The sequence below is a fragment of the Hypanus sabinus genome, chromosome 11 (genome assembly GCF_030144855.1).
Source record: "Hypanus sabinus isolate sHypSab1 chromosome 11, sHypSab1.hap1, whole genome shotgun sequence".
NCBI lineage: Eukaryota > Metazoa > Chordata > Chondrichthyes > Myliobatiformes > Dasyatidae > Hypanus > Hypanus sabinus.
Genome location: NC_082716.1, coordinates 44,621,114 through 44,646,601, shown reverse-complemented (window position 1 = coordinate 44,646,601; position 25,488 = coordinate 44,621,114). Strand labels below are relative to the sequence as shown.

Sequence of the window (25,488 nt, the reverse complement as noted above, 5' to 3'; positions counted from 1 at the left end):
TTATTTTTGAGGTAAATAATTCATTGCAAAAATAACAAAATGCTCATTTGAAAAAGACACATTTTGTAGTGTGGAGAGACAGCACGAGTTGTAAATTTCTGAAGACTGTTCCACTGTTTGTCTGTCAACCTTGTGATCGTCCATATGACTGCCAGGAAATTCAGTGCCAGAAAATCAGTGCTGTTATTGTACACATTAATGGAGTTATTTATCTTTCTCATTGCCTTTAACTTTAACACTAGTTACCAATCATACAATTTCATGAAACCTACGTAAAATTGGTGCAAATCATATTCAAAAATCTATATTAGGAAGTTAATCTTTCACTGCATTGGGCGTGCAATCAGATGATAAAACTAAAACAAAGCCCAAACAGCACAGATTGATAAGTACAAAACTAGACAAGTATAATACGCTGTTTGGAAACTGGCTGGCAAAATATAATCATTTATCAGTATATGTGATTTCCTGCAACTTGCTATTCTTTGAATAGCTGTCATAGTCTTCAAGTCATGAATTTAAGAAAAAAAACAAAACCTTATTAGTAAACTATCTTAATTATTTTTATTATGTTCCATTGGTTAAAACACTTTGAATAATGTCTTGCAGATAAGTTAATGATCTATTAATAATCCTCAAGCAGCCAATTCAGCACTATGTTAAATTTAATTGGTTAAGATAAACATTATAAAAAAAAACCTAGATGCCCTGCTGATCTTACTAAATTGCTCTCATTTTGCAATTACAGCAATTTGTAATGGAAAATTAATTGAACCTACAGCATAAAGAACTCTAACCAAGATACGTAGCTCCAGAAAATACTGAGACAATATGTAGTGCCTGTAAAAAGTATTCACCCCTCTTGGAAGTTTTCATGTTTTATTGTTTTACAACATTGAATCACAATGGATTTAATTTAGCTTTTTTAGACACTGGTCAAAGAAAAAAACTCTTTTGTGTCAAGGTGAAAACAGATCTCTACAAAATCATCTAAATGAATTACAAGTATAAAACACAGAATAATTGATTGATAAGTATTCACCCCTTCAAGTCAGTAGTTATAGCCTTGAGTCTGTGTGGATAGGTCTCTATCAGCTTTGCACATCTGGACACTAATTTTTCCCCATTCTTCTTTACAAAACTGCTCAAGCTCTGTCGGATTGCATGGAGGTTGTGAGTGAACAGACCTTTTCAAGTCCAGCCGCAAGCTCTCAATTGGATTGAGGTCTGGACTCTGACTTGGCCACTCCAGGACATTAACTTTGTTGTTTTTAAGCCATTCATTTACAGCTTTGGCTTTAAGCTTGGGGTCATTGTCTTGCTGGAAAACAAATCTCTCCTAAGGTACATTTCCCTTGTAGACTGCATCAGGTTTTCCTCCAGGATTTCCCTGTTTTTTGCTACATTCATTTTATTCTCTACCTTCACACAGCGTGATGGAGCCTCCACCATGCTTCACGGTAGGGATAGTATGTTTTTGATGATGTGTGGTTTGACTTATGCCAAACATAGGGTATAGCTCAATTTTAATTTCATGAGACCATAGAACCTTCTTCCAGCTAACTTCAGCATCTCCCACATGCTTTCTGGAAAACTCTAGTCGAGATTTCGTGTGAGTATTTTTTTCCAACAGTGGCCTTCTCTTTACCACTCTCTCATAAAGCTGCGAATGGTAAAATACCTGGGCGACAGTTGTATGTGCAGTCTCCCATCTCAGCTACTGAAGCATGTAACTCCTCCAGAGTTGTCATAGGTCTCTTGGTGGCCTTCCTCACTAGTCCCCTTCTTGCACAGTCACTCAGTTTTTGAGGATGGCCTGCTCCAGGCAGATTTACAGCTGTGTGATATTCTTTCTATTTCTTGATGATTGACTTAACTGTACTCCAAGGGATATTCAGTGACTTGGAGATTTTCCATCTCCTGACTTGTGCTTTTCAATAACCTTTTTGCACAGTTGCTGGGAGTGTTCTTTTGTCTTCATGGTGTAGTTTTTGCCAGGATACTGACTCACCAGCAGTTGGACCTTAAAAGTATTTTTACTGTAATCAATTGAAACACCTTGACTGCACACATGTCACCAAAAACAGATCAAACACGAGGAAATCTGCAGATGCTGGAAATTCAAACAACACACACAAAATGCTGATGGAACACAGCAGACCAGGCAGCATCTATAGGGAGAAGCACTGTTGACGTTTCGGGCTGAGACCCTTCGTCAGGACTCTCCTGTTAGATTCCTTCTTCTTCAGCCCTTTACAACTTCCTCCTATCATTTCCCAGCTTCTTACTTTATCACCCCTCGCCCACCCACCTTTCCCTCATCTGACTCCTCCTATTCCTTCCTCTCCTTCCACCCTCTTAATCTGGCTTCTGGCCACTTGTTTTCCACTCCAGATGAAGACTCTTGACCTGAAATATCAACAGTTTATTCCCCACTATAGAAGCTGCCTGACTTGCCAAATTCTTCCAGCATTTTGTGTGTGTTGTTCAAAGCAGTAGCCCAATCATTGTAATATCTATTCATTAAAATTATTCTTAAGATGTTTTCAACAAAATCATTAAGGACCCCAGAATCAGGCCACGCTCCCTTCTCACTGCTGCCATCAGGAAGGTGACACAGGAGCCTGAGGACCCTCACCATCAGGTTCAGGAACAGTTACTACCCCTCATCCATTAGGCTTTTGAACCAGAGAGGATAACTTCACTCGCTCTATCACTGAACAGTTCTCACAACCTATGGATTTACTTTCAAGGACTCTTTATCTAATGTTCTCAATATTTATTGCTTATTTATTTATTTATTTATCTATCTATTTTCGTATTTCCACATTGGATGCTTGTCTGTCCTGTTGGGTGAGGTCTCTCATTGATTCCATTATGTTTCTTAGATTTACCAAGCATACCTGCAGGAAAACACACCTCAGGGTTGTGTATGGTGACATACATGTACTTTGATAATAAATTAAGTTTGAACTCCAATATCAAGCTAAGGGTTGTTGACTTCATTTACTCCGATGATAATGGATTTCTTGATGAAGAACAGAATTATCAGTTCCAGCTGAAATACATCATTTATTTTGTGGTAATAAAGGTATTATCAGAAGGATTATGGAGTTATGGAGCATGTCACTTTCGGTGTGCAGAGAAGCATGCCTGGTCCCACTGAGGAAATTTTCAGATCTATTTAGAAAAACATGTCTGTCTTCGGAACAATTGCTAATTACTGTAGCTTCTAGTTAGCAGGAATTAACCATTTTAGCTAGCCAGTATCTAGTTTCCATTAAACAAATAAGGTTAAATTAGGTATTTATTCCAGGGAGACAGAAATAAATAAAAGTGTGGTTAAGGCTGAGAATATAAGGCAGATACGGTGCCTATAAGAAGTATTCACACTCTTGGAATTTTTCATGTTTTGTTTTAGAACATTGAAACACAGTCGATTTAATTTGGCTTTTTTTGACATGGTTTAACAGAGGAAGACTCTTTCGTGTCAAAGTGAAAACAGATCTCTACAAAATGATCTAAATTAATTACAAGTATAAAATATAAAATAACAGATTGCGTAAGTATTCACCCCCTTAATATGCCACACCAAATCATCACTGGTGCAGCCAGTTGGTATTAGAAGTCACTTAATTAGTTAAATGGAGATCTGCTTTTGGTCCACATCCAACAGGACAGACAAGTATCCAATGTGGAAATACGAAAATAGATAGATAGATAAATAAATAAGCAATAAATATTGAGAACATTAGATAAAGAGTCCTTGAAAGTAAATCCATAGGTTGTGAGAACTGTTCAGTGATAGAGCAAGTGAAGTTATCCTCTCTGGTTCAAAAGCCTAATGGATGAGGGGTAGTAACTGTTCCTGAACCTGATGGTGAGGGTCCTCAGGCTCCTGTGTCACCTTCCTGATGGCAGCAGTGAGAAGGGAGCATGGCCTGATTCTGGGGTCCTTAATGATTTTGTTGAAAACATCTTAAGAATAATTTTAATGAATAGATATTACAATGATTGGGCTACTGCTTTGAACAACACACACAAAATGCTGGAAGAATTTGGCAAGTCAGGCAACTTCTATAGTGGGGAATAAACTGTCGATATTTCAAGTCAAGAGTCTTCATCTGGATTGGAAAACAAGTGGCCAGAAGCCAGATTAAGAGGGTGGAAGGAGAGGAAGGAATAGGAGGAGTCAGATGAGGGGAAGGTGGGTGGGCGAGGGGTGATAAAGTAAGAAGCTGGGAAGTGATAGGAGGAAGCTGTAAAGGGCTGAAGAAGAAGGAATCTAACAGGAGAGGACAGTGGCATAAAGGAAAGAGGGGGGGGGTAATGCACAGTTGGGGGAAAGACAAGAGGAATGGGAAAAGAAAGCAGGGGGAGGGGATGTAATTACCAAAAGCTAGAGAAAGAATGCTTATGCAATCAGGTTAGAGAATGTTCAGACGGAATATGAGTTGCTGCTCTCCAGCCATAAACAAGAGAAAATCTATTGATGCTGGAAATCCAAGCAACACACAAAATGCTGGAGGAACTCAGCAGGCCAGGCAGCATCAATGGAAAAGAGTAGAGTCAACGTTTCGGGCTGAGACCCTTCCTCAGGACTGGAGGAAACAAAAGCTAAGTAGAAGATTTAAAAGATAGGAGGAAGGAAGAGAGAAACACAAAGTGATAAGTGAAACCTGAAGGGGGAGGGATGAAGTTACGTGCTGGGAAGTTGATTGGTGAGAGAGGTACAGGTCTGGAGAAGGGGGAGTCTGACAGAAGAAGATTCTCCAGCCCTAAATTTGATTAAAATCTTTAATCAAAGTATGACGTTTTGGAGCACGTTTACATACAGTGGTATTATAAAGTTCGTAAACCCTGTAGAATGTTCTCAATTTCTGCATAAGTATGACCTAAATGTGATCCGATCTTCTTGTAAGTCCTAAAACTAGATAAAGAGAACCCAATTAAATACATAACACAAAAATCATTATACTTGTTCATTTATTTATTGAGAAAAATGATCCAATATTACATGTGTTTGTTGGAAAAGGTATGTGAACCTCTGGGATAATGCCTTCTACAAAAGCTATCTGGAGTCAGGTGTTCTAATCAATGAGTTGAGGTTGGAAGTGTGGTTGTAGAGGTGCCTTGACCTACAAAAAAGACACACAAAGTCATGTCACTGATAGAGCCTAGTCTTCTCAAGAAAGATCTGTTTATGTGCGTCATACCTCAATCAAAACAACTTTCAGTGAACCGTGGAAGAAGAATTGTAGAGATGCGTCAAGCTGGAAAAGGCTACAAAAGCATTTTTAAAGACCTGAATGTTCATCAACCCACAGTAAGAGAAACTGTCTACAAATGGAAGAAATTCAGTACTGTTACTACTTTCCCTAGGAGTGGGCAATCCTGCAAATATCAAACCAAGAGCAATGCTGAAGGAGGTGAAAAAGAAACCAAGTGCAACAGTGAAAGACCTGCAGAAATCTCTAGAACTTGCTAAAGTCTCTGTTCGTATGTCCACTATATGAGAAACACTGAACAAGAATGGTGTTCGTGGAAGGACACTATGGCGGAAACCACAGCTCTCCAAAAGAAAACATTGCTGTACATCTCGAATTTGCAAAATATCACCTGGATGTTCTGCAACGCTTCTGGGACAATGTTCTGTGGACAGTTGGGACAAAAGTTGAACTTTCTGGCAGAAATCCACACCACTATGTTTGGAGGAAAAGGGGCACTGCCCACCAACACCAAAACCTCATCCCAACAATGAAGAACAGTGGAAAGTGCATCATGGTTTGGGACTGCTTTGCTGCCTCAGGGTCCAGACAGCTTGCAATTCAAAACTGTATCGAGACATTTTACAGGAGAATGTCAGGGTAGCAGTCTGTCACCTGAAGCTTAACAGAAGTTGGATTATGCAACAAGACAATGATCCAAAAGACCAGAGTAAATGAACAACAGAATGGTTTAAAAAGAAGAAAATTTGTGTATTGGAATGTCCGAGTCACAGTCCTGACCTTAATCCTATAGAAATGTTGTGGAAGGATCTGAAGCAAGAGACAGGCATATGGAGGAATGTAAGGTGGGGGGTTATATGGGAGGCAGGGTTTGAGGGTCAGCATAACATTGTGGGCCGGAGGGCCTGTAATGTGCTGTACTATTCTATGTTCTTTGTTCAAGCAGTTCATGCAAGGAAGCACCACGACACCCAGAGCAGAAACAATTTTGTAAGGAGGAATGGCCTAAAATTCCTGCAAGCTGATGTGCAGGACTGATCAACAGTTACCAGAAACGTTTGGTTGAAGTTATTGCCATGCAAGGGGGCCACACCAGTTACTGAAAGCAAAGGTTCACATTTTTTTCTCTCTCTCAATAAATCAATGAACAAGTATAACGTTGTTTGTGTTATTTATTTAATTGAGCTCTCTTTTTCTAGTTTTGGGACTTAGTGAAGATCAGATCACACTTTAGGTCATATTTATGCAGATATAGAGAAAATTCTATAGGGTTCACAAACCTTCTAGCACCACTGTATGTGTAACTTTAAACCATCAATGAACGCATTACAGTGCAGGCTGGTGGTGCAGTGAATTTGTGCATTGAACATTGTATGCACTTTGACTGTTCTCAATATCATTCAGACCATTTCTTCTGAGTATTAAGTGTAAGGGGATTACTTAATCCTTCTATTCCATCATAGCATGAAAACCTGCTCTCAGGTCATACTGGCAAATAATTCTATTCATAACTCTTTCTCCAATCTGAGTAAAGATGATTCAGGAACTGTAGTGTAATATGTTACGATGCCTTTATACACTAGCAAGTGGGTAGTTATGAAGGGAGATAAATTTCTAATGTATTTACATGAAAGTGAAATGGAGCTATTTCATTTGATGAATAACTATTTCGTAACAAGATTTGTTTGAGAAGCATCTATGGACGGGGGGAGGGGGGAAAGAATTGTCAATGTTTTGCATCAAGATCCTCTGTCAGTTCTGATAAAGGGCCTCAACCCAAGATGATTACAATTTATCTCCTCCAAAAGATGCTGCTCAACCTGCTAAATTCCTCCAGTAGTTTAGCTTTTCTTGCTCCAGATTCCAGCATCATCAATCACTTGTATCTCCTATCTTTAACTAGCTGATGCATAAGCACCTTCAAACTAATCTGCTGAAAAAGTGACACTTTCTAAGGTGATTAAATAAAAGTTCTAGAATTGCAATTGTTAGTGTACTTCAATATAGTCAAAAGGTTTCATAGATGATTGCAATGGGAGAACATCTTTGTTGAGGCAAGGTCATTCATATTAATATTCTAAAGAAACCAAGGATAAAAGCCAGATATCTAAAACATACTTCTTTTACCACATTATTGTGATGTGCGGCAGTTTGGATACACAAACACTTCAGTATTGATTGACAGCTCAATTATGAAATTAGTTACAAGGAGAATGAGGTCGAGAGGGAAAATAGATGAGCCGGGATTGAAAGGCGGAGCAGTCAGTTGGCCAAATGGCCTAGCTCTGCTCCTGTGCCTTATAGTCTTGTGGTCTTAATAACCACCTTTGATGTACCAAGTAGCAAAATAGGCAGCCTCAAACTTCCGCTAATCTCATTCCAAGGATTGGAGACAAAGGCCCCCTCTATTTATTACACAGTGGTGAAAATATCTCAGCATTTCAATATGTCTGACATATGGCTCCAATGCCAAGACTTTTCATACACCTTAGTGTATAATTGTGGCTGAGGTTTCAATATAGTCCATTTAACATTTTGTCTGCAACCTGAAGCATTAACTTTATGTATCTTCCCACGGATTAGAATCAAGATTTAGGTGAATCAGAATCACAGATTTAGATGATTTTTGTCTTTTGTGGCAGCTGCACAGCACAAAGGCATAAAATTACTATAAATTACTGGGTTCACGGATCATTCGGAAAACTGCTGGCAAAAGAAACTGTTTCTGAATCTTTGAATGTGGGTCTTCAGGCTCCTGTTCTTCCTCTCCGACGACTGTAATGAGAAGAGGGCATGTCTCATGTGATAAAGCTACTTAGTTGTAGATGCCACCTACTTGAGGCAACATCTCTTGAAGATGTCCTCAATTGTGTGGAAGATTATGCCATAGAGTCCAAATGAAAGTTCTCGACCTGAAACCTTGTTATCCATTTCCCTCTGAAGATGCTGACAGACGCATTGAGTTCCTCCAGCATCTTATGTGTTGCTCCAGATCCTATCATCTGAAGTTTCTTGTGTCCCCATCATCAAAAGCTGTGTTTCTTTATGAAGCTGTCAAAAGTGATTACTACTTGTAGGTTACATTTAAAATAAATCTGGAGACTGGTTGGTGTTTGCATTGTTGGTTACTATACCTTTCACCTTCATACAGTCTGACTGTGGCTGCCCTAACAATCTCAACCTGCTTTATAAAAACAAAAGATTCTGTAGATGCTGGAAATCTTTGTTTCTTTATTTATTGGATACAGTGCATTTCCAGCCACATCGCCCAACAAGCCCTCAATTTAATGTTAGCCTAATCATGGGACACTTCACAATAACCAATTAACCTATCAACTGATACATATTTGGACTGTGGGAAAAACCTGGAGCACCTGAAGGAAACCCACATGGTCACGGGGAGAATGTACAAACTCCTTACAGGCAGTGGCAGGAATTGAATGGGGATCACCTGTACTGTAAAGCATTGCGCTAACCACTATGCTGCCCCAGATTCTCGAACAACAAAGGCAAAATGTTAGAGGAACTTATCAGTTCAGGGAGCATTTATGGAGGGAAATTAACAGTTGAGATTCAAAGCTGACTTTTCTCAGGACTGGCCTGATGAGGTGCACAGCCCAAAACATCGACTGTCTATTCCCCTCCTTAGATGTTACTTGACTCAACCTGTTTTAGTATGCTATACTTGTAAGGTGACACTGGCAAATTCATATCCTTATTTGAAAGGCAAGAGAAGTGCATACAACAGAGATTTTCCAACATTGTGGTGTTTCTAATATGGCAGTAATTGATTTTCACCCATATTCCCTTACAGACTGCATCTCAGATCGGACAGATGCCAAAATTAGATGGGGTTTTAGTTTTTAAATGTTAAAGCAGTGAGCAATCTTCTGCTTGCACTAGTTAGTTGTACCCTATATATTCTGATTGCTGTGGCCTTGCTAATGATCAATATTCATGTTCCTTATCACCTGATCTGACTAAACCTGTCTCCATATAAACTTTTGTCTTACACCTCACTCCTCCTCCCACCTCTGCCTGGAAAACTATACACCCTCCATCCTATCTCCTAAGAGTTGCTGACCCAAGACATTGATTAGTTTTTTCTCCCCCACAGGTGCTGTTTGACAGGCCAAGTTCTTCCAGCATTTCTGTTTTTGTTTTAGATTTCAGCACCTTCAATGTCACTTGTTTTTCATAGATTGGACTCACGTGGGTTCCCATAGTTACACTTCTGATTTAGTAGAAATAAAGAAGAATTTGTTTAATTTGAAAATGAGAGCAACCAGATGCAGATGGTGGTGAGAGGGGATAGGTTGGCCTCCACACAAGGGAGTAGTGAAGAGCTCACAATCCATTCCACTGTAGGGTGGGAGTTTAAGGGGGTTTAAAAAAAGAAATTGGCACTGATGAATTGTAAACAGTCAAAATGGATGGATGCAGCAATGGTTTTACAGATGAAGGTGGGAAGAGACACTACAAGAGGAGAAAAATTCACATGAAAGAAGGAAGAAATATGCAGAAGAAATAAGGAAGAACTAGCCAAAACAATATGTCAACCTAGATAATGCAGTTTCAGATCTTGGAAAAGAGCCAGAAGCAAACTCTGCAGGGTCAGAGGCTGTAGGCATTGAAGGGGATATCTTTAGTGAAGATTACCTCAGATTGTCTGGGAGACATTGCCCAAATGTTCAGCAGTGAGATCATGGTCCAGACAGAGGTAAGAGGAAGTTTTATAGAGCTGACATTCACCAGGCACGATACAGAAATTGGCTGCCAGGGTTTCGTGATACCGTTAAGGTTGGTTCTAGATTTGGAAGGCTGGGGAAGCTAGTGTGAACAACAGCGTGGGAAAAATGGAGACAATCGATACTGCATTGCCAGCTAATGGATGGGAAAGTCATGTGAAGAGGTATGCGATGTTGGTATGGTAGTAGTAGTTGGTGGAGGTACAGCTGTCTCTGGCTAAAGGCATTGATTCAGCAGGACACTTATTTTGTTTGTTGTGTAATAGCTTGGTTGATGTCAGCTTTGAACCAACCAAGGAGTTTGTGTCTAACGAAGTCTCAAAAACATCCCCGGGTGTTTCCTTCTTCCTTGAACTTTCCTTCCATCACTCAACAATTTCCTCTGTTCAGATACTGACACTGCTATTCTGACCTTCACCAACCAAACCCAGCGTCGCTTATCTTGTATTCTTATCTTACCCTGGAGCTTGGTCATTCTGTGGCTTTCCTCTCGACTTATTCTACCCCCGACTCTGTTGCGTCATAAAAAGTCTAATCCTTTCGATCTGAGATTAAAAGTTATTGATAAGAAACATTGTGTATCAATTCATAGATGCTGCCTGATCCACTGATTATTTGCAAGATTTTAGCTCGCATCTCTGACATCCGCAAGTTTTCACTTTAAAAAACAAAAAACTTTTAAAGTGCAGCCACTGTCGAAAACGTGCAAATGAAACGCTAGGAGGATGAAGTGAGGTCGGCCCAGCACCTGGAGGTGAGGGAAAGTGCACTGAAAGATGAGACCACTGTGCCTTGACCGGGTGATCGTCGAGATCTTGATGCATCCATCTCCCCCCAGATTGCGACTTCACTGCGAACAATCGCAACAATCTCGGCTGACGTCAGCCTGCGTGCCTCGGGGTGACGTAATACGCGCAAATGGTCACGCCAACGGGCCCGTGTGCAGGCGCAGGGAAGGAGAAAGCGATGAAATAAAGGGGGCCGCCGGCTTTGGGGTGTCAGGTTGACTCAGGGGGTTTGGTGTCAGGTCACAGCTGCGGTTGCTGCCTAATAAACGAGTGTCTGTCCCCGTATCGATGAAAGCCTGGTAGTCTCGGGTTCTTGCCTCCCCCGCCCTCGAGTTTCAGGGCAGCTTGTTATTTGTTTTCTGTTCCAGCTGCACGGAGCCGAGCGGCCTTGTCTCGGGCAGAAGGAAACGCTCTGCATTTGTGGGGTGAAAAATCGCGGCGACATTCCCCAGAGAGAAGAGCTTGTTCGTTTCATTCGCTGTCCGTCCGGTTTTTCTTCCTCCTCGAAACCACCCCCTCCCCTTCCCGGCCAAGCAGTAATGGTAAATGCAGTGTAATATTTAAGGAGAAATATGGGAAATTGTTTGAAATCTCCGACGTCTGATGACATTTCTTTGCTTCACGAGTCTTCTGACCGGGCGAGTTACGGAGATGGCACCGAAATAGACCAAGAGCCGCCGCCGCCATATCAGGTTTGTCTTTGTCTTTTTGGGGCAAGTTTCTTTGTCGTATGCCCTTTGTGCATCTGTATTCTCTGTCGCTGCCAGTCTTTAAACAAACACATCGCTTGATTTATTTTTGGTTAATGACTTTTCCCGCTATCTTTTTTTTGCAATATCAAGTAACCAAAAGGGGTTTGAAAAGATTTATAAACATGAACCTATCACTCGAAAATTTAAGTTGACATGTTTTAGAGTTCAAGTGCTGTTCAAGAATGAAGGTAACTTTGTATTATGATGCATTTTAAATATTAAACGGAATGTTATCTTTAGCAAATTAGACAAAATTAAAAACTTTAACTGGGCCTATATTGTTTTCCATTTTATTTTGGAACTTAGTGTAGTAATTAAATGCGCACCGTTCTATAATATTCGTTTTACTATTGGTGGATATCTTTTGGCGCAGTTAACATAGTCGGGGGAAAACAGGGCAGCATTGTAAAGTTAGTGATCTGTTGTGTCTGCAGTAGATAAGAGATCGTTGTGTTCCTCCTATTTCATCTGTATTGCCTTTGCTTGTATTGGCTCTGAACTTTAATGCAGATCCAAAATCAAGGATGATCTTTATTCGCCTATTTACCTGTTTTAAAAATTTGTTATGGCGTGGTGGAGTGACAAATCTTGGTTCAGTGTTTGGACAGAAATGGTGAAGAAAAATGTTCATCACGTAGAACTCTTAATCAATTTGCAAAGCTCTAAGCATGCAAGAATGAGTTTCCTTCCTTCTGTCTTTCTCTCCAAAATCTTTCCTAAAGGCTGTAACAGCCATTATTCTTTGTGGAATCAAGCACAGCTGCTCTTGGCATTCCTATAGTGACAGGACTATATTGACATTTTGAATAGTAATCTTAATGAAGTAAATATCTCCTGATGCCTTTTATAACCAAATGAAAGAAAAGACTTGGTTTCTTAACTTTAAAACAAATGAAACATTTTTTTTGCAAAACTGTAGGTCATCATTTTAAATCCTAGGCAATCAAGTACAGTAAGCAGTTTGTGAAGTTTTGTTGAATGCCAATTTGGATAGACGAGAAAGAAAATAGTACTTTCAATGAGCATTGTCCTTGAGGTAGGGAAACTTTGTTAAAAATTTCTTGTTTGCAGATATATTACAAATGATCTTTATTTCACTGCATCCACCATTTAATTATCTGTCTTGGGGGGGGAGCTCTTTATTTCAATTGCCATTGATCTTGATATAGTTTAACATCCATTCCCTTAAATGGAGTTGATTTTGGGAAGAACGAGTTAGAGTAGGACTTCCACTGTTAATAGTAGGGACCTGAGTGAGACCTGTTGTAGAACAGAGTAACAGTTTTCCCCAGTGTTGGTAGTACTAAATTAGCGGGCACAGATACGAAATGCGAGGGGAGAAAATTAAGAGACTTGGGAGATAACTTGTTTTCACTGATATGAGCTGCGAGAGGAAGTGATTGAGGTGGGTACAGTTGCAACAGTTAAAAGGGCATTTGGGTGGGTATGTGGAGAGGAAGGGCTTGGAGGATTATGGGCTGAATGTGGGCAAGTGGGACTAGAAAGGAGGATGCTGTGATTGGGATGTTGCAGTTGGTGAGGTCACTTTTGAAATATTGTTCATTTTTGATCACCCTGCTTATAGGAATGATGCAGTTAAGCTGGAGAGAGTGCAGAGGAAATTTACAAGGATATAGTTAGAACTCAAGATGTTGAGTAATGGAGAGATGTTGAGTAAGCTGGGACTTGACTAATGGGAAAATGGAGGGGTGATCATATAGAGGTGTATAAAATCAAGAGGGTGAATGCATACAGTCTTTGCTCAAAATTGGGGAATAAAGCACTAAAGGGCAAGAAATAGGGAGTGATTTGATTGGAACAGAGGCAACTTTTTTGCCCAGAGGGTGATCTGCATATGGAATCAGCTGATAGAGGAAGTGGTGAAGCAGCCACATTAACAACATTTGAAAGACAAGGGGTGCATGGATAGGAAAGGTTTTGAGGGATATGGGACAATAAAGGCTAACGGTACAAGATCAGATGGGGAATCTTGGTTGGCATGGACCAGTTGAACTGAAGGACTTGTTTCTGTACTGTTTAACTGTCTTTGAATCCAGGTGTCCTGAATGTGTATGTGGAGTGTAATTGCTAATGATAGATAAAGTGGCCTGCCTGGAATACACAGAAATCCTTATAATTTTCTTCTATGGGCTATTTAAATCCTACTTTACATCTTCCATCCTTCCCTTTCTCTTCTAACCTCTCATCCCATTTTTATAAATAAGAATCCAAAGATAAACTATCCCCTCTTGCCTTTCTAATTGTGTATGCGGTCTTTGAGATGGATGAGATTGTACTTGCGTAATTCTTATTCATACAGATACAAGCAGGGAGACTCCTGCAAAGGTTTCTTCCTGTTTCAATACTTCTACCTATAGTCTTCCAAAGGCAAGTTCTTGGCTCCCTTTAATTTGCTGTCTATGAGCTGGCCTTTAGCAATGTTATCTGAAGACGATCAGTTTTTGTAACAGAGTTGGCAATATTCAGTCTATCTTGCCTGAAAATCTATTGGTTCTGAGCTTTTAGATTGATGGTCCAATACCTGCTAGTGGAAGAGCAAATGTTTTCTCCAATTAATATTTTTGGGAAGTCACTGTCTTGGATCCTGCTACCAAACTGATTAACAAATTAGATTTATATTTGACCCTTGCATGTCCTTTTATCCATGTTATCAATAAGCCATTCTATTTCTACCTTTGTGATATTGCCAGGCTTTTGCCCCTGTTGCACCTCAGCTGCTGCTGAAACTGTCACCTGTATTTGTTATTTCAGTGCACTTGTAGCCAGTTATTTCTGTAAACTTAAAGGCCATTCCAAAACTTTGCCTAAGCTACACAGGTTTCATTTGCTCTGTGTCTAAGGCTGCTAACCTACATTGGTTCCCAGCTAAGGAGCTACCACAATTTTAAAATTTGTACTTGTCTTCATATCTCTCCAAGCATTACCCTTTTTTATTTGTTGTCTTCTCCAACTCTGGAACCCCTAATTTGTGATTTTTATGAAATACTTGGACAAGGGTAGGTTAGTAAATTGGTAGATGACATGAATGTTAGTGACATAGATAAAATGGAAGATTGTAGTTTACAGTAGGATGTTAACAGGATATAGAGCTGGGCTGAGAAGTGGCAGATGGGAGTGCAGTCTGGATCAGCGTGAAGTGTTAAACTTGGAAGGTAAAACTTGAATGCAGAGTACAAGGTTAATAGCAGAATTCTTATCTGTGTGGAGGAACAGAGGGATCCTTAGGATCCACATTCATAGATCCTTCAAAGCTGCCAGACATGTTGAGAGGGTGGTTAAGAATGTGGTGTGTTATGGTATATTGGCCTCATTAGTCAGGAGATGGAGTTCCATTGCTGCAAAATAATGTTGCAGCTCTAAAACAAGTTGGACCACAGTTGGAATATTATGCTGAGTTATGATCACATTAAGGATGTGGACACTTTAAAAAGGGTGCGGAGGAGATTTACCAGAATGTTTCCTGGATTAGAGAGCATGTTTTACTGGGAAAGGTAGAACAGTCTAGGGTTTTTCTCTTTGGATGGAAGGAGAAGGAGAGGCCACTTGATAGACATGAATAAGAGGCAAAGATTGAGTGTGCATCCAGTGGCTTTTTCTGCACAGCAACAATAGTTAATGAGAGGACATAATTTTATGATGATTGGAGGAAAATATGGGGGCATGTCAGAGGTAGATTTTCCACACAGTGATGGGTGCATGGAACCTGCTGCTTGCAGTGGTGGTAGAGGTAGATACATTAGAGACATTTAAGGGATCCTTAGATAAGCACATAAATGAAAGAACAATTGAGGGCTATGTGGGAGGGAAGGGTTAAATCTTGGAGTAAATTAAAAGGTCAGCACATCTTGGGCTGAATGGCTTGTACTGTGCTGTACTATACGTGTTTTAAGCCTTCCAAGAAATGAGTTCCTCCAATTCTGCTCTTCTGAATTATTTCATTGTTCACCAGCAATTTTCAGTTTCTATGTTCTGAATTCCCTAAGTAGAGTTTTCCTCCTTTTAAGTTCTTTTGTACCTGCCAATAGTCCTTCTATCATCGTATCAGATTTGATGCTTTTCTGAACTATCTTTGTTTGATCATGCTGAAATTTGCAATATGTTTAGAAAATCTACTTGCCTACACATTTTTCCTATGTATGATGTGATAAAATTGGTTTGTTGCTGGACCAGTATGGAAATGTAGCCAAACATACAACAGCACTAACCCTTTCGGTAGCCTGCAACCTTTTTCAAAAGTGCATTTTAATAAATAGCTTAAAGAAAATTGCATTTCAACTTTGTCTTTGTTTAAATGCCAAATGTTTGTATTCAATGTTTATGAACATTTTTAATTTCAGGCAACAGAATATCAGTGTTTTACAAATACTCATCTTATTTTGACCAGATGTGAAATTGATTTCATGAATATTGCTTTTTATTTATCAATTTAAATGGAATTCTGATATGGCCTTTGGTATTGGTTTGTGAATTCAAGCCCCATTATAGGTGATGCCTCAGTGCTGCAGAGCAGTACAGTGTTGAGCCTGGCTTCCAGGTTAGACTCCACTGTGAATTTCAGGTTCGGATTAGTTGCATAGCCTCGTGATCCATTTGGGTCAGGTCCAGCATATTGAGCTTGCAGAGAATAAGAGATGCTGACACAGAGGCAAAGAAAGGATGTCATCTTCTGTCCATACAGTGATATAACGGTCTGTTCAGGTCAGAAAAAAAAAGTAGATTTAATGTGTTTGTTCTGACATTGGCTATTTTGCTTCACCAAATAGCATAGTATCAATTAGTGTAATTGTTTACAGTTACTGTTATTTTGACTTAGCCATCTTCATTTACTATTTGACCTTGCACCATTTTATTGGAGGTAATACATGTCGTATTTTCTTTACAATAATTTTTATTAACATTTTTTATAATAGTTCAATTACAGCAACAATATTGAAATGCTATGACATAAAAGAAATGGATTAACATGATTTTACATATTTTAAGCACCTCACCATACCTTCAAGTTACCTCTTTTAGTATTACTGGTTCTGCTGGTGCAAAGGAGAGTTAGATATGAAGAGCACTATGGAGTCTAGAAAGGGATCTAGATTAAGTGAATAGGCAATACCTGTGGAGTACAAGGCGATCGTGTGAAATTGTCCTTTTTATAGGGGAAAAATAAAGATTACCGACATGCTGAGAAATTGTAGAGATCTCAGTGTCTGCAAAATGTTAGTGTGCAGGTTTAGCAAACCAAGAAAGTTAACAATGGGAAGTGAGAGAACATCTGCAGATGCTGGAAATCTGAGCAACACACGCAATGCTGGAGGAATTAAAGCAGTCCAGGCACATCTATGGAAAAAAGTATAATTGAAGTTTTGGCCCAAAACCACTCAGCAAGACTGAAGGAAGAAAAGCTGAGGAGTAGATTTAAAAGGTGGCGAGAGCAGAGAGAGAACCACCAAGTGATAGCTGAAACCAGGATGGGGAGGGATGAAGTGAAGAGCTGGGAAGTGAAAGAGACAGAAGGCCATGGAGGAAAGGAGAAGGAGCACCAGAGAGAGGTGATGGGCGGGCAAAGAGATGAGGTGAGAGAGGGAAAGGGGAATGGGAAATGGAGAAGAAGGGCGGTGGTGGGGGGGCATTACCGGAAGTTTGAGAAATTGATGTTCATGGGTGTCAGGTTGGAGGCAATATTTATCACAAGGGGGAAATTATGCTATTGTTGAGACTTCATGTTGAGTTTTCTGTGCAATATCGAACTCATTGGGAAGGATAATGATAAGACATAAAACGTAGGATCAATATTCTCCCTCAAAGCCATTCTTTTGCCTTGACCTTTTACCCCGTAATCTTTGACGGCCTTGTGGCAAGACCCTATCAAACTCCACTTATAATTTCCTTAATGTCTTAGCCCCCCCACAGCCATCCGTGGTAGTGAATTCCATGGGTTCACTACCCTCTAGTTAAAGAAATTCCTCCTCTTTTCTGTTCCTTCTATTCTGAAGTTGGGCCCTCTGACCTAGACCTCCTCCCCCATAAAGAAACAAATCTTTTCCGTATCCAGTCTGTCTAGGCCTTTCAATATTCTATAGATTTGAATCAGAACCCCTTTCTAATCTCCAGCATGAACATGTCTAGAGCAACCAAACACTATCCATGTATTAACCTTTTCATTCCCAGAAGTATTCTCGTGAGCCTCCTCTGAATCCTCTCCAATGCCAGCACATCTTTTCTTAGATAAAGGGCTCAAAACTGCACTCAGTACTCCCAAGTGAAGTCTGACCAATGGCTCAGCATTACATTCTTGCTTTTATATTCCAGTCCTCTTGAATTTAATGCTAACATTGTATTTCCCAACTCAAAGTGCAACCTTTAGGGCAGGGGTCAGCAACCTTTACCACTGAAAGAGCCACTTGGACCCGTTTCCCACAGAAAAGAAAACACTGGGAGCCGCAAAACCCGTTTGACATTTAAAATGAAATAACACTGCATACAACGTTTTTTTTGCCTTTATGCTATGTATAAACAAACTATAATGTGTTGCATTTATGAAATTGATGAACTCCTGCAGAGAAAACGAAATTACATTTCTGCATGCAACAAAAACATTTTGAACTCCGAAAAAAAGACGTTGGGTTGAAAGTTACTTTTAAGTAAAATACTCAATGTCTATTTGAGTCCTTCTTGTATTTATGAAAAACGCCGAACTTAAATTTTCCACCAGCAGCAAACCAAAAATATCATCAGCCAGCTGTCAGCCTGAAAAATAAAAGGACTATTTCACTGAACAATGAAAAAATATGAATATACATAAAATAATAGGCAATTAAAATATTTATCATACTTGGTTAATGGGATTTCTGCTCCTGGACCTCAGCGCACAGCGTCTGCACATCAGGGCTGTATGACGTCACCTTCATCTTTACACAGGATCGCAAGCTGTCATCTGTGAAGCATGCGCGATGTTTGTTTTTAATAAAGTTCATGTTGGAGAACACCTGCTCACATACATATGTGGCTCCAAAGATCGACAGGACTCCAAGCGCATACTTTTTCATGTTTACATAAATGTCGGGCACAGCATTCCATGTTTCAAACACAAGTTGGTCCGGATTTGGAAGGTTTTCAATATCACTCCATTTGTGATTCTGAGCAAGAACGGCCTTCTGACGGGCAACATCTTCAAGGTCTGCTGTCAAGCGTCTAAACTTGGACACCCATATGTCTTTGTCGGCTATGTCGGCCAGTTCCATCTCAAGATCAGGTTGACTCACACCTGCCAATGCAGTCGTATTCAGTAGGGAAGGATCGATGCTTAAGGGAGTGACCGGGAAGGATAATGTGTTTTTTTCCTCTCTGAACTCACAGAAGCGTTTCCCAAACGATGTTTGCATTGCGATGATTGCAGAATGTAAATACTCCGAAATTATCATGTCGTGACCTTGTTTGAACTCTCTCAAATTGGGGAAGTGAGACAAAGTGCCTTTCTGTAAATCTCTGGCAAGCACTGTCAACTTGCGCTCGAATGCCAAGACATCCTCCAACATGTGCAGGGCTGTGCGTCCTTTCCCCTGAAGAGCTGTGTTCAGCGTGTTCAGGTGCGCTGTCATGTCTACCATGAAGTGTAGCTTTTCCAGCCACTCTGGCTGTTCCAGCTCAGGAAAGTTGAGCCCTTTGCTGCCCAGGAAAGTTTTCACTTCTTCCAGACACGCGACAAAGCGTTTCAGCACCTCCCCTTTGGACAGCCACCGGACTTTGTTGTGCAGCAGGAGATCAGAATATGCGCTTTCCATCTCGTCCAGTAACAAACGGAATTGACGGTGATTTAAACTTTTTGCCATTATTTTATTGACAATCTGAATGACAACATCCATTACTTCTGTGCATTCCGGAGGAAATGTTTGAGCGCACAGTGCCTCTTGGTGCAAGATGCAGTGAAAAGTCAGCAGCTTTCTGTCCAGCGACTTCTGCAGTAAAGCCACAAATCCCTTGTGCGTTCCCGTCATATTCGGAGCCCCATCAGTAGCTACTGACACCAGATGGGTGGTCTTTATTCCTTTGGCTCTTAAACAATTCAAGACAGCCTCACAGATGTCTTCCCCCCGTGTTTGGTCTTTTAGAGGTATCAACTCAATCAGTTCTTCCTGTGGCCCGGCAGAGTTTACATACCGGCAGAACAACGCTATTTGTTCAATATCGCCTTTGTCTTTAGACTCGTCACAGGCAATCGAGTAGGCCACAGCTGAATTGATGTCTTTAATTTGCTGTCTTGTGATGTCTTCTGCCATTTTTATGGTTCTGTCTTTGACAGTCTTTGCAGAGAGGGGCATATCCCTGATTTTCTGCACAATTTCACTCTTGTTTTTAAAGTCCGTGAATAGATGTTCTGAAATCTTAATGAAAGATTCTTTTATATATTCACCATCTGTAAACTGCTTCCCGTGCCTGACTATTTCCTGAGCGGCAATATAACTGGCGTATGTCGTTGATTTTCCTGACTTCATCCATTTCTGGAGATGATTTTTGCTCAGATCAACCTTCCGCATCAGTTCCGAAACGGCTTTTTTTCTCTCATCTCCATCCGGATATTTTTGAGCAAAGGCTGCGTGTTTACTCTGGAAATGCCTTGCGACATTTGACTTTTTGTTGTTTGCTAGTTTCTCATTGCATATTAAGCATACCGGTAAACCAGTCTCGTCAACAGTGAAAGCAAATGAATCTGTCCACGTATCATTAAACGTTCTGTTTTCTTCAGTCACTTTTCTTTTTTTAGAATTCTCCATAGTTGGCTTACCTTGGATCGAAAAATTAAAGAAATCGCGCACTGGCGGGTGTCAGGTATTGGCAGTGGTGACGTATATTAATAGCGATAAAAACACGTTGCAGCGGTGTGTTCAGGCAGTCAGTAAACTGCAGTCGAATAACTTTATTCGAACTAAACAGCCTTGCTTCTAAGCCTCCCTCAACCCAGCCCCCATGGACGCAGATGCTGCAAAAGACACGTACTCACAAACCCCCGTAGGCAATCTCCCTTAGCCGGAATGCTGGCTAATTGAGAGCCGTTTCGGATGTGTCAGAAAATGTGTCGCCACACTTACATTGTACAAGATCACCATAATCTTCAAATTTAGAATTACATTTCAAAAGCTAACAAACTAACATAAAATACATTTTAATTAAATACTGACCAATTATTTCCCAAAGCCACAGGGAGCCGCAGCACAGAGGTGAAAGAGCCACAAATGGCTCGGGAGCCGCAGGTTGCCGACCCCCGCTTTAGGGAATGCTGCACAATGATTCCCAAGTCGCTTTGAACCTCTGATTTTTGAATAATCTCCCCATTTGGAGAATAGTCTATGCCCTTATTCCTTCAACCAAAGTGTGTGCCGATACACATCGCTACACTCTATTCCATCTGCCACTTCTTTGCCCGTACTCCCAATTTGTCCAAGTCCTTCTGCAGATTCCCTTCTTCCTGAACACTACCTGCCCCTCCTCTGTCTTCATATCATCGGCAATGTTGGCCACAGTCATCATCCAAATCATTGACATATAACATGAAGAGTTTCCAGCACCATCTTCTGCAGAACACCAAAAGGCAGCCAACCAAAAACAACCATAACATTGGATCAGAATTAGGCCATTCAGCACATCAAGACTTTTCTACATTTTGATCATGGTTGATCCATTTCCCTCTGAACCCTATTCTCTTACCTTCTCCTTGAAACCTTTCACACCCTGACTTATCAAGAATTTGTCAAACTTGGCCTTAAATTCACTGGATGGCCTGGCCTCCATAGCTGCTTGTGGCAATGAATTCCACAGATTCACCACCCTGACCTAAAAAATCTCTCCTTGTCTCCATTCTAAATAGAAATCCTTTTATTCTGAGGTTGTTCCCTCAGGTCCTCAATTTCCCCCCCCCCCCCTTTATTCCCACTCTTTGCCTCCTGTCAGTCAGCCAATTTATGCTAGAACCTTCCCTGTAATAACATGGGCTCTTACTTTGTTTAGCAGCCTCTTGTGCAGCACCTTGTCAAAGACCTGAAAATGCAAGTTAAAAAACATCCACAGATTCTCCTTTGTCTATTCTGCCTGTTATTTCTTCAAAGAATTCCAACAGACTTGTCAGGCAAGGATTTCTCCTGAAGAAAACCGTGCTAACTTTAGCCTATTTATCAAGTACTCCAAAACCTCATCTTTAATAATGAACTTACCAATCACTGAAGTCAGGTTAACTGGCCTATAATTCATTTTCTTTTTCCTCCCTCCCTTAAAGAATGTAGTGATATTTGTAGTTTTCCAATCCTTCACAACTAATCCGGAAACTAGTGATTATTGAAGGATTACTTAATGCCTCCACAATCTCTTCAGCTACCTCGTTCAGAAATGGAATGCAATGGAAGCAGTCTTAAAGTCTGTTATGCTAAGATTCATAGCATGGATCTTATGGAGGGCTAATTGCAAGCAGATGATATTTGGATTGGCATCATGATTGCCATAGAAAATGTTCATGTGCTGTACTGTTTTATGAAATGTGCAAGAACCTGAGAGGTATTTTCAGATTGGATGAGGAGAGGATATTTCCTCTTGAGGAAATTGGCATTGCTGTTTAAAACAGGGTTTGCATGACCATGAGAAAATTTAGAAGTTGCAAACACTAATTACAAGGATTCTTGCATATAAAAACGACCATAAAATAGTAAGACCATGAGCGAGCCATATGCCTCTTCTAATCTGCTGCACTGTTCATTAAGGTCATGATTGGTCATATCTTGGCCTTAACTCCATATTCCTGTCTTTTCCTAATTATGTTTCATTTTTTCAATGTTCAGTCTTGCTGTCTTCACTCCAGTGCCAATGTCATTCCAAACTCAGTCACAGAGTGACTGGACATGGCTTGTGTACATACTTGGGGACTGAGATTGAAGTCAATATTGACTCATTAACTGAAGCTTCCAAATACTTGTAACATTGATCCCACAACAATCTACCCTGCAGCAAAATGCCTCTAACAATAGAAGTCCATGATTAAAAACTTGGAAGAGGTAAATTGCCAAGAGCCAGCTTCCAAAATATGACCAAGGCAGACACTGCTTCTAGTGCACTGGCACAGACCTTTGTTATCTAGATTAAAGTTTATGAAGACTGGGTATTGATTGCTGCATCCTGTACATTTAAGAGATCTCCACTATCTAGAGAGGCTCCTCAAAGCATGGACAGGTGCCACTAGTGCTTTTCCACAAAAATTCCTTCAAATCTTTTGGCAGGATGAATCTTATCTAGGACAATATCCTCGCCATCAAATCTGCTCCAATAGGCAGACTACATCATTCACATGCCTGACACTGAATTCCAAAACAGTCAATTTACTGCAAGTCATTTCATGCCAACAGATTACAGCGGAATAGAAAGATGTCAAGGATATTCTCAAAAAGTGTTGGGCTGGGGGGAATTTAACAGCGTTATTAACTGTCACTAGCAGGAACTTCTGAATAATGATTTTTTTTTAAATTGCATAGAATAAGGACATTGGTTACATGGAATTTCTCATCCTTAACACTGGTCACTTTTTAAAAATCTTTTCAGTAGTTCATCAACTTAACCAATTTTTCTGCCATCCACATGCACTGGACCAATTTTTAGTAACCAGTTGCCAACTGATCCTTGGATGTGGGAGGAAAGGGGAACATCCAGAAAGCAGCTCGGACAATCACTGAGGATTTGCTCAATGTGCACTGTTTTTGAGTGTTAGAATTTAACCAGATTCACTGGAGATGTAAAGCAGCAGAACTAATTGCTTAGCTGCCCTTTATAGAAAAGCAATCAACAATGTACTGAGGACCTTGAGTCATCTCAGGAGCACAGGAAAATGGCAAAGGAGTGCACTTTGTTACATACTATGTACACTCATGGGAGAATGATCCACTCTCTGCATTAGGACTCTTGCTTAGTTCCCTTTTTGTCTCTCTCTCTTGTTGAAAGTTTGGACTTTGATCATGCAGGCACTTTAGTTGTCAAAACATTAAGTAAAATGTATTTGTACTTGGAGAAAATGCTAAAGTTTCTAGTTATTTGAGATTTATTGTTCACTTTTCATATCATGTACCCTGGATCTATTGCAGTTTTTTAAAAACTGGGATATTCCAAAAAGATAGTTATTTATCATGCTGGTTAACTATTTCTGCTGTCATACTTGTTTTAAATGAATGCATGGTTTCTTTTTTTGATATTAGGTAAGGTGACTAACACCAGTAAATGATTTGACTGTAGAAATGAGTGCATTTTATTTAAATTTACAGAATTGGAATACACAGAAATGGACTCTTCATCCCATCGTGCCAATATCATTTTTGTCTCTATTCTAATTGCATTTGCCCATTTAGGATATGGGCCTAATGCCATCCATTCAAGTGCTTGTCTAAACCTAGTGTGTGGCGACCCATTTCCTGGCGCATCCGAACCGACTCACAATTAGATAGCCTACGGGGGTTTGCGAGCACAGAGCTTTGGAGCCTCTGCGCCATGGGGGGCCGGTTGAGGGAGGCTTAAAAGTGAGGCTGAAGTTTTCGAATAAAGTTTTTTCCTTCGACTGCAGTTACCGACTCCGTGTCGTAATTTTAGCGCTGCGTGTAGCACACCGCTACAATTGGTGACCCCGACGGTCCAAACTATTTTTGGACCAGAAATGACCGACGCCGCCTCTGTTCATGCGGTTTCGTTGAAACTGCCGGGTTTCTGGACACAGCGCCCGGACCTATGGTTCCAGCAAGCCGAAGCCCAATTCCACGTTCGCCAGATCACCTCAGAAGACACCCGCTACTACTACGTGGTGAGCTCCCTCGACCAGGACACAGCGGCCCAGGTCGCGGAGTTCGTACAGTCGCCCCCGGCAGACGGCAAGTACACGGAATTCAAAGCCCTGCTCCTCAGGACTTTCGGACTCTCACGGCGCGAGCAGGCTGCCCGTTTACTGCACCTGGATGGCTTGGGTGACAGACCCCCTTCGGCTTTAATGAATGAGATGTTGTCTCTGGCCGACGGACACACATGCCTCATGTTTGAGCAGGCATTCCTGGAGCAGCTGCCCGAGGACATATGCCTGCTGCTGTCCGACGCGGATTTCAGTGACCCCCGGAAGGTGGCAGCCCGGGCGGACTTGCTGTAGAACGCCAAAAAGGTGAGATCGCACAGATCTCCCAGCCACGCTCCCGGCAGCAAACCAGTCCAGGCCCGGCCGCAGAGCCCGCCAACCCCCGGCCCAATGAACACTGGTGCTTCTACCACCAGCGGTGGGGCGCAGAAGCCCGCCGTTGTCGCCCGCCCTGCCAGTTCCCGGGAAACGCCAGGGCCAGCCGCCGCTGATGGCTACGGCAGCTGGCCATCGGGATAGCCTCCTGTATGTGTGGGATAGAAGGTCGGGACGCCGGTTTTTGGTCGATACTGGGGCTGAGATCAGCGTTTTACCTCCGACCAGTTACGACACCCGCAGCAGGGCACTGGGTCCCCCCCTGAGGGCCATGAATGGCAGCACAGTAAGGACCTATGGCACCCGTCAGGTGCAGCTACAGTTCGGCTCCAGCCGGTTCATGTGGGACTTCACACTGGCTGCCGTAGCCCAACCGCTTCTGGGTGCGGATTTTTTGCGGGCTCACAACCTACTGGTCGACCTGCCCAGGAAGAGACTGGTACACGCCGAGACCTTTCAGACTTTCTCCCTGGGTGCAGCCCAGTTGCCAGCCCCTCACCTCGGCTCCATCACGCTGTCCGACAACGACTTCACCAGGGTCCTGGCGGAGTTCCCATCGGTTCTGGCACCGCAGTTCACAGCGGCCATGCCCAGGCACGGCGTACAGCACCACATCCCGACCCAGGGACCACCCCTCCACGCCCGCGCTCGGTGGCTTCCCCCGGACAAGCTCCAACTGGCGAAGGAGGAGTTCCAGAGGATGGAGGAATTGGGGATCAT

At 41.4% G+C, this 25,488-nt stretch overlaps 1 protein-coding gene across 1 annotated transcript in view; it reads left to right on the top strand.

Annotated features, from left to right (window-relative positions):
• The first annotated feature begins 10,877 nt into the window (after positions 1–10,877).
• rnf11b (ring finger protein 11b) overlaps positions 10,878–25,488 on the top strand; it is a 36,513-nt gene continuing 21,902 nt past the window's right edge. Inside the window, exon 1 of the mRNA XM_059984257.1 lies at positions 10,878–11,456. Within this exon, the coding sequence (XP_059840240.1) occupies positions 11,337–11,456 (120 nt within the window). The 5' untranslated portion in view covers positions 10,878–11,336. The remainder of the gene's footprint in view (positions 11,457–25,488) is intronic.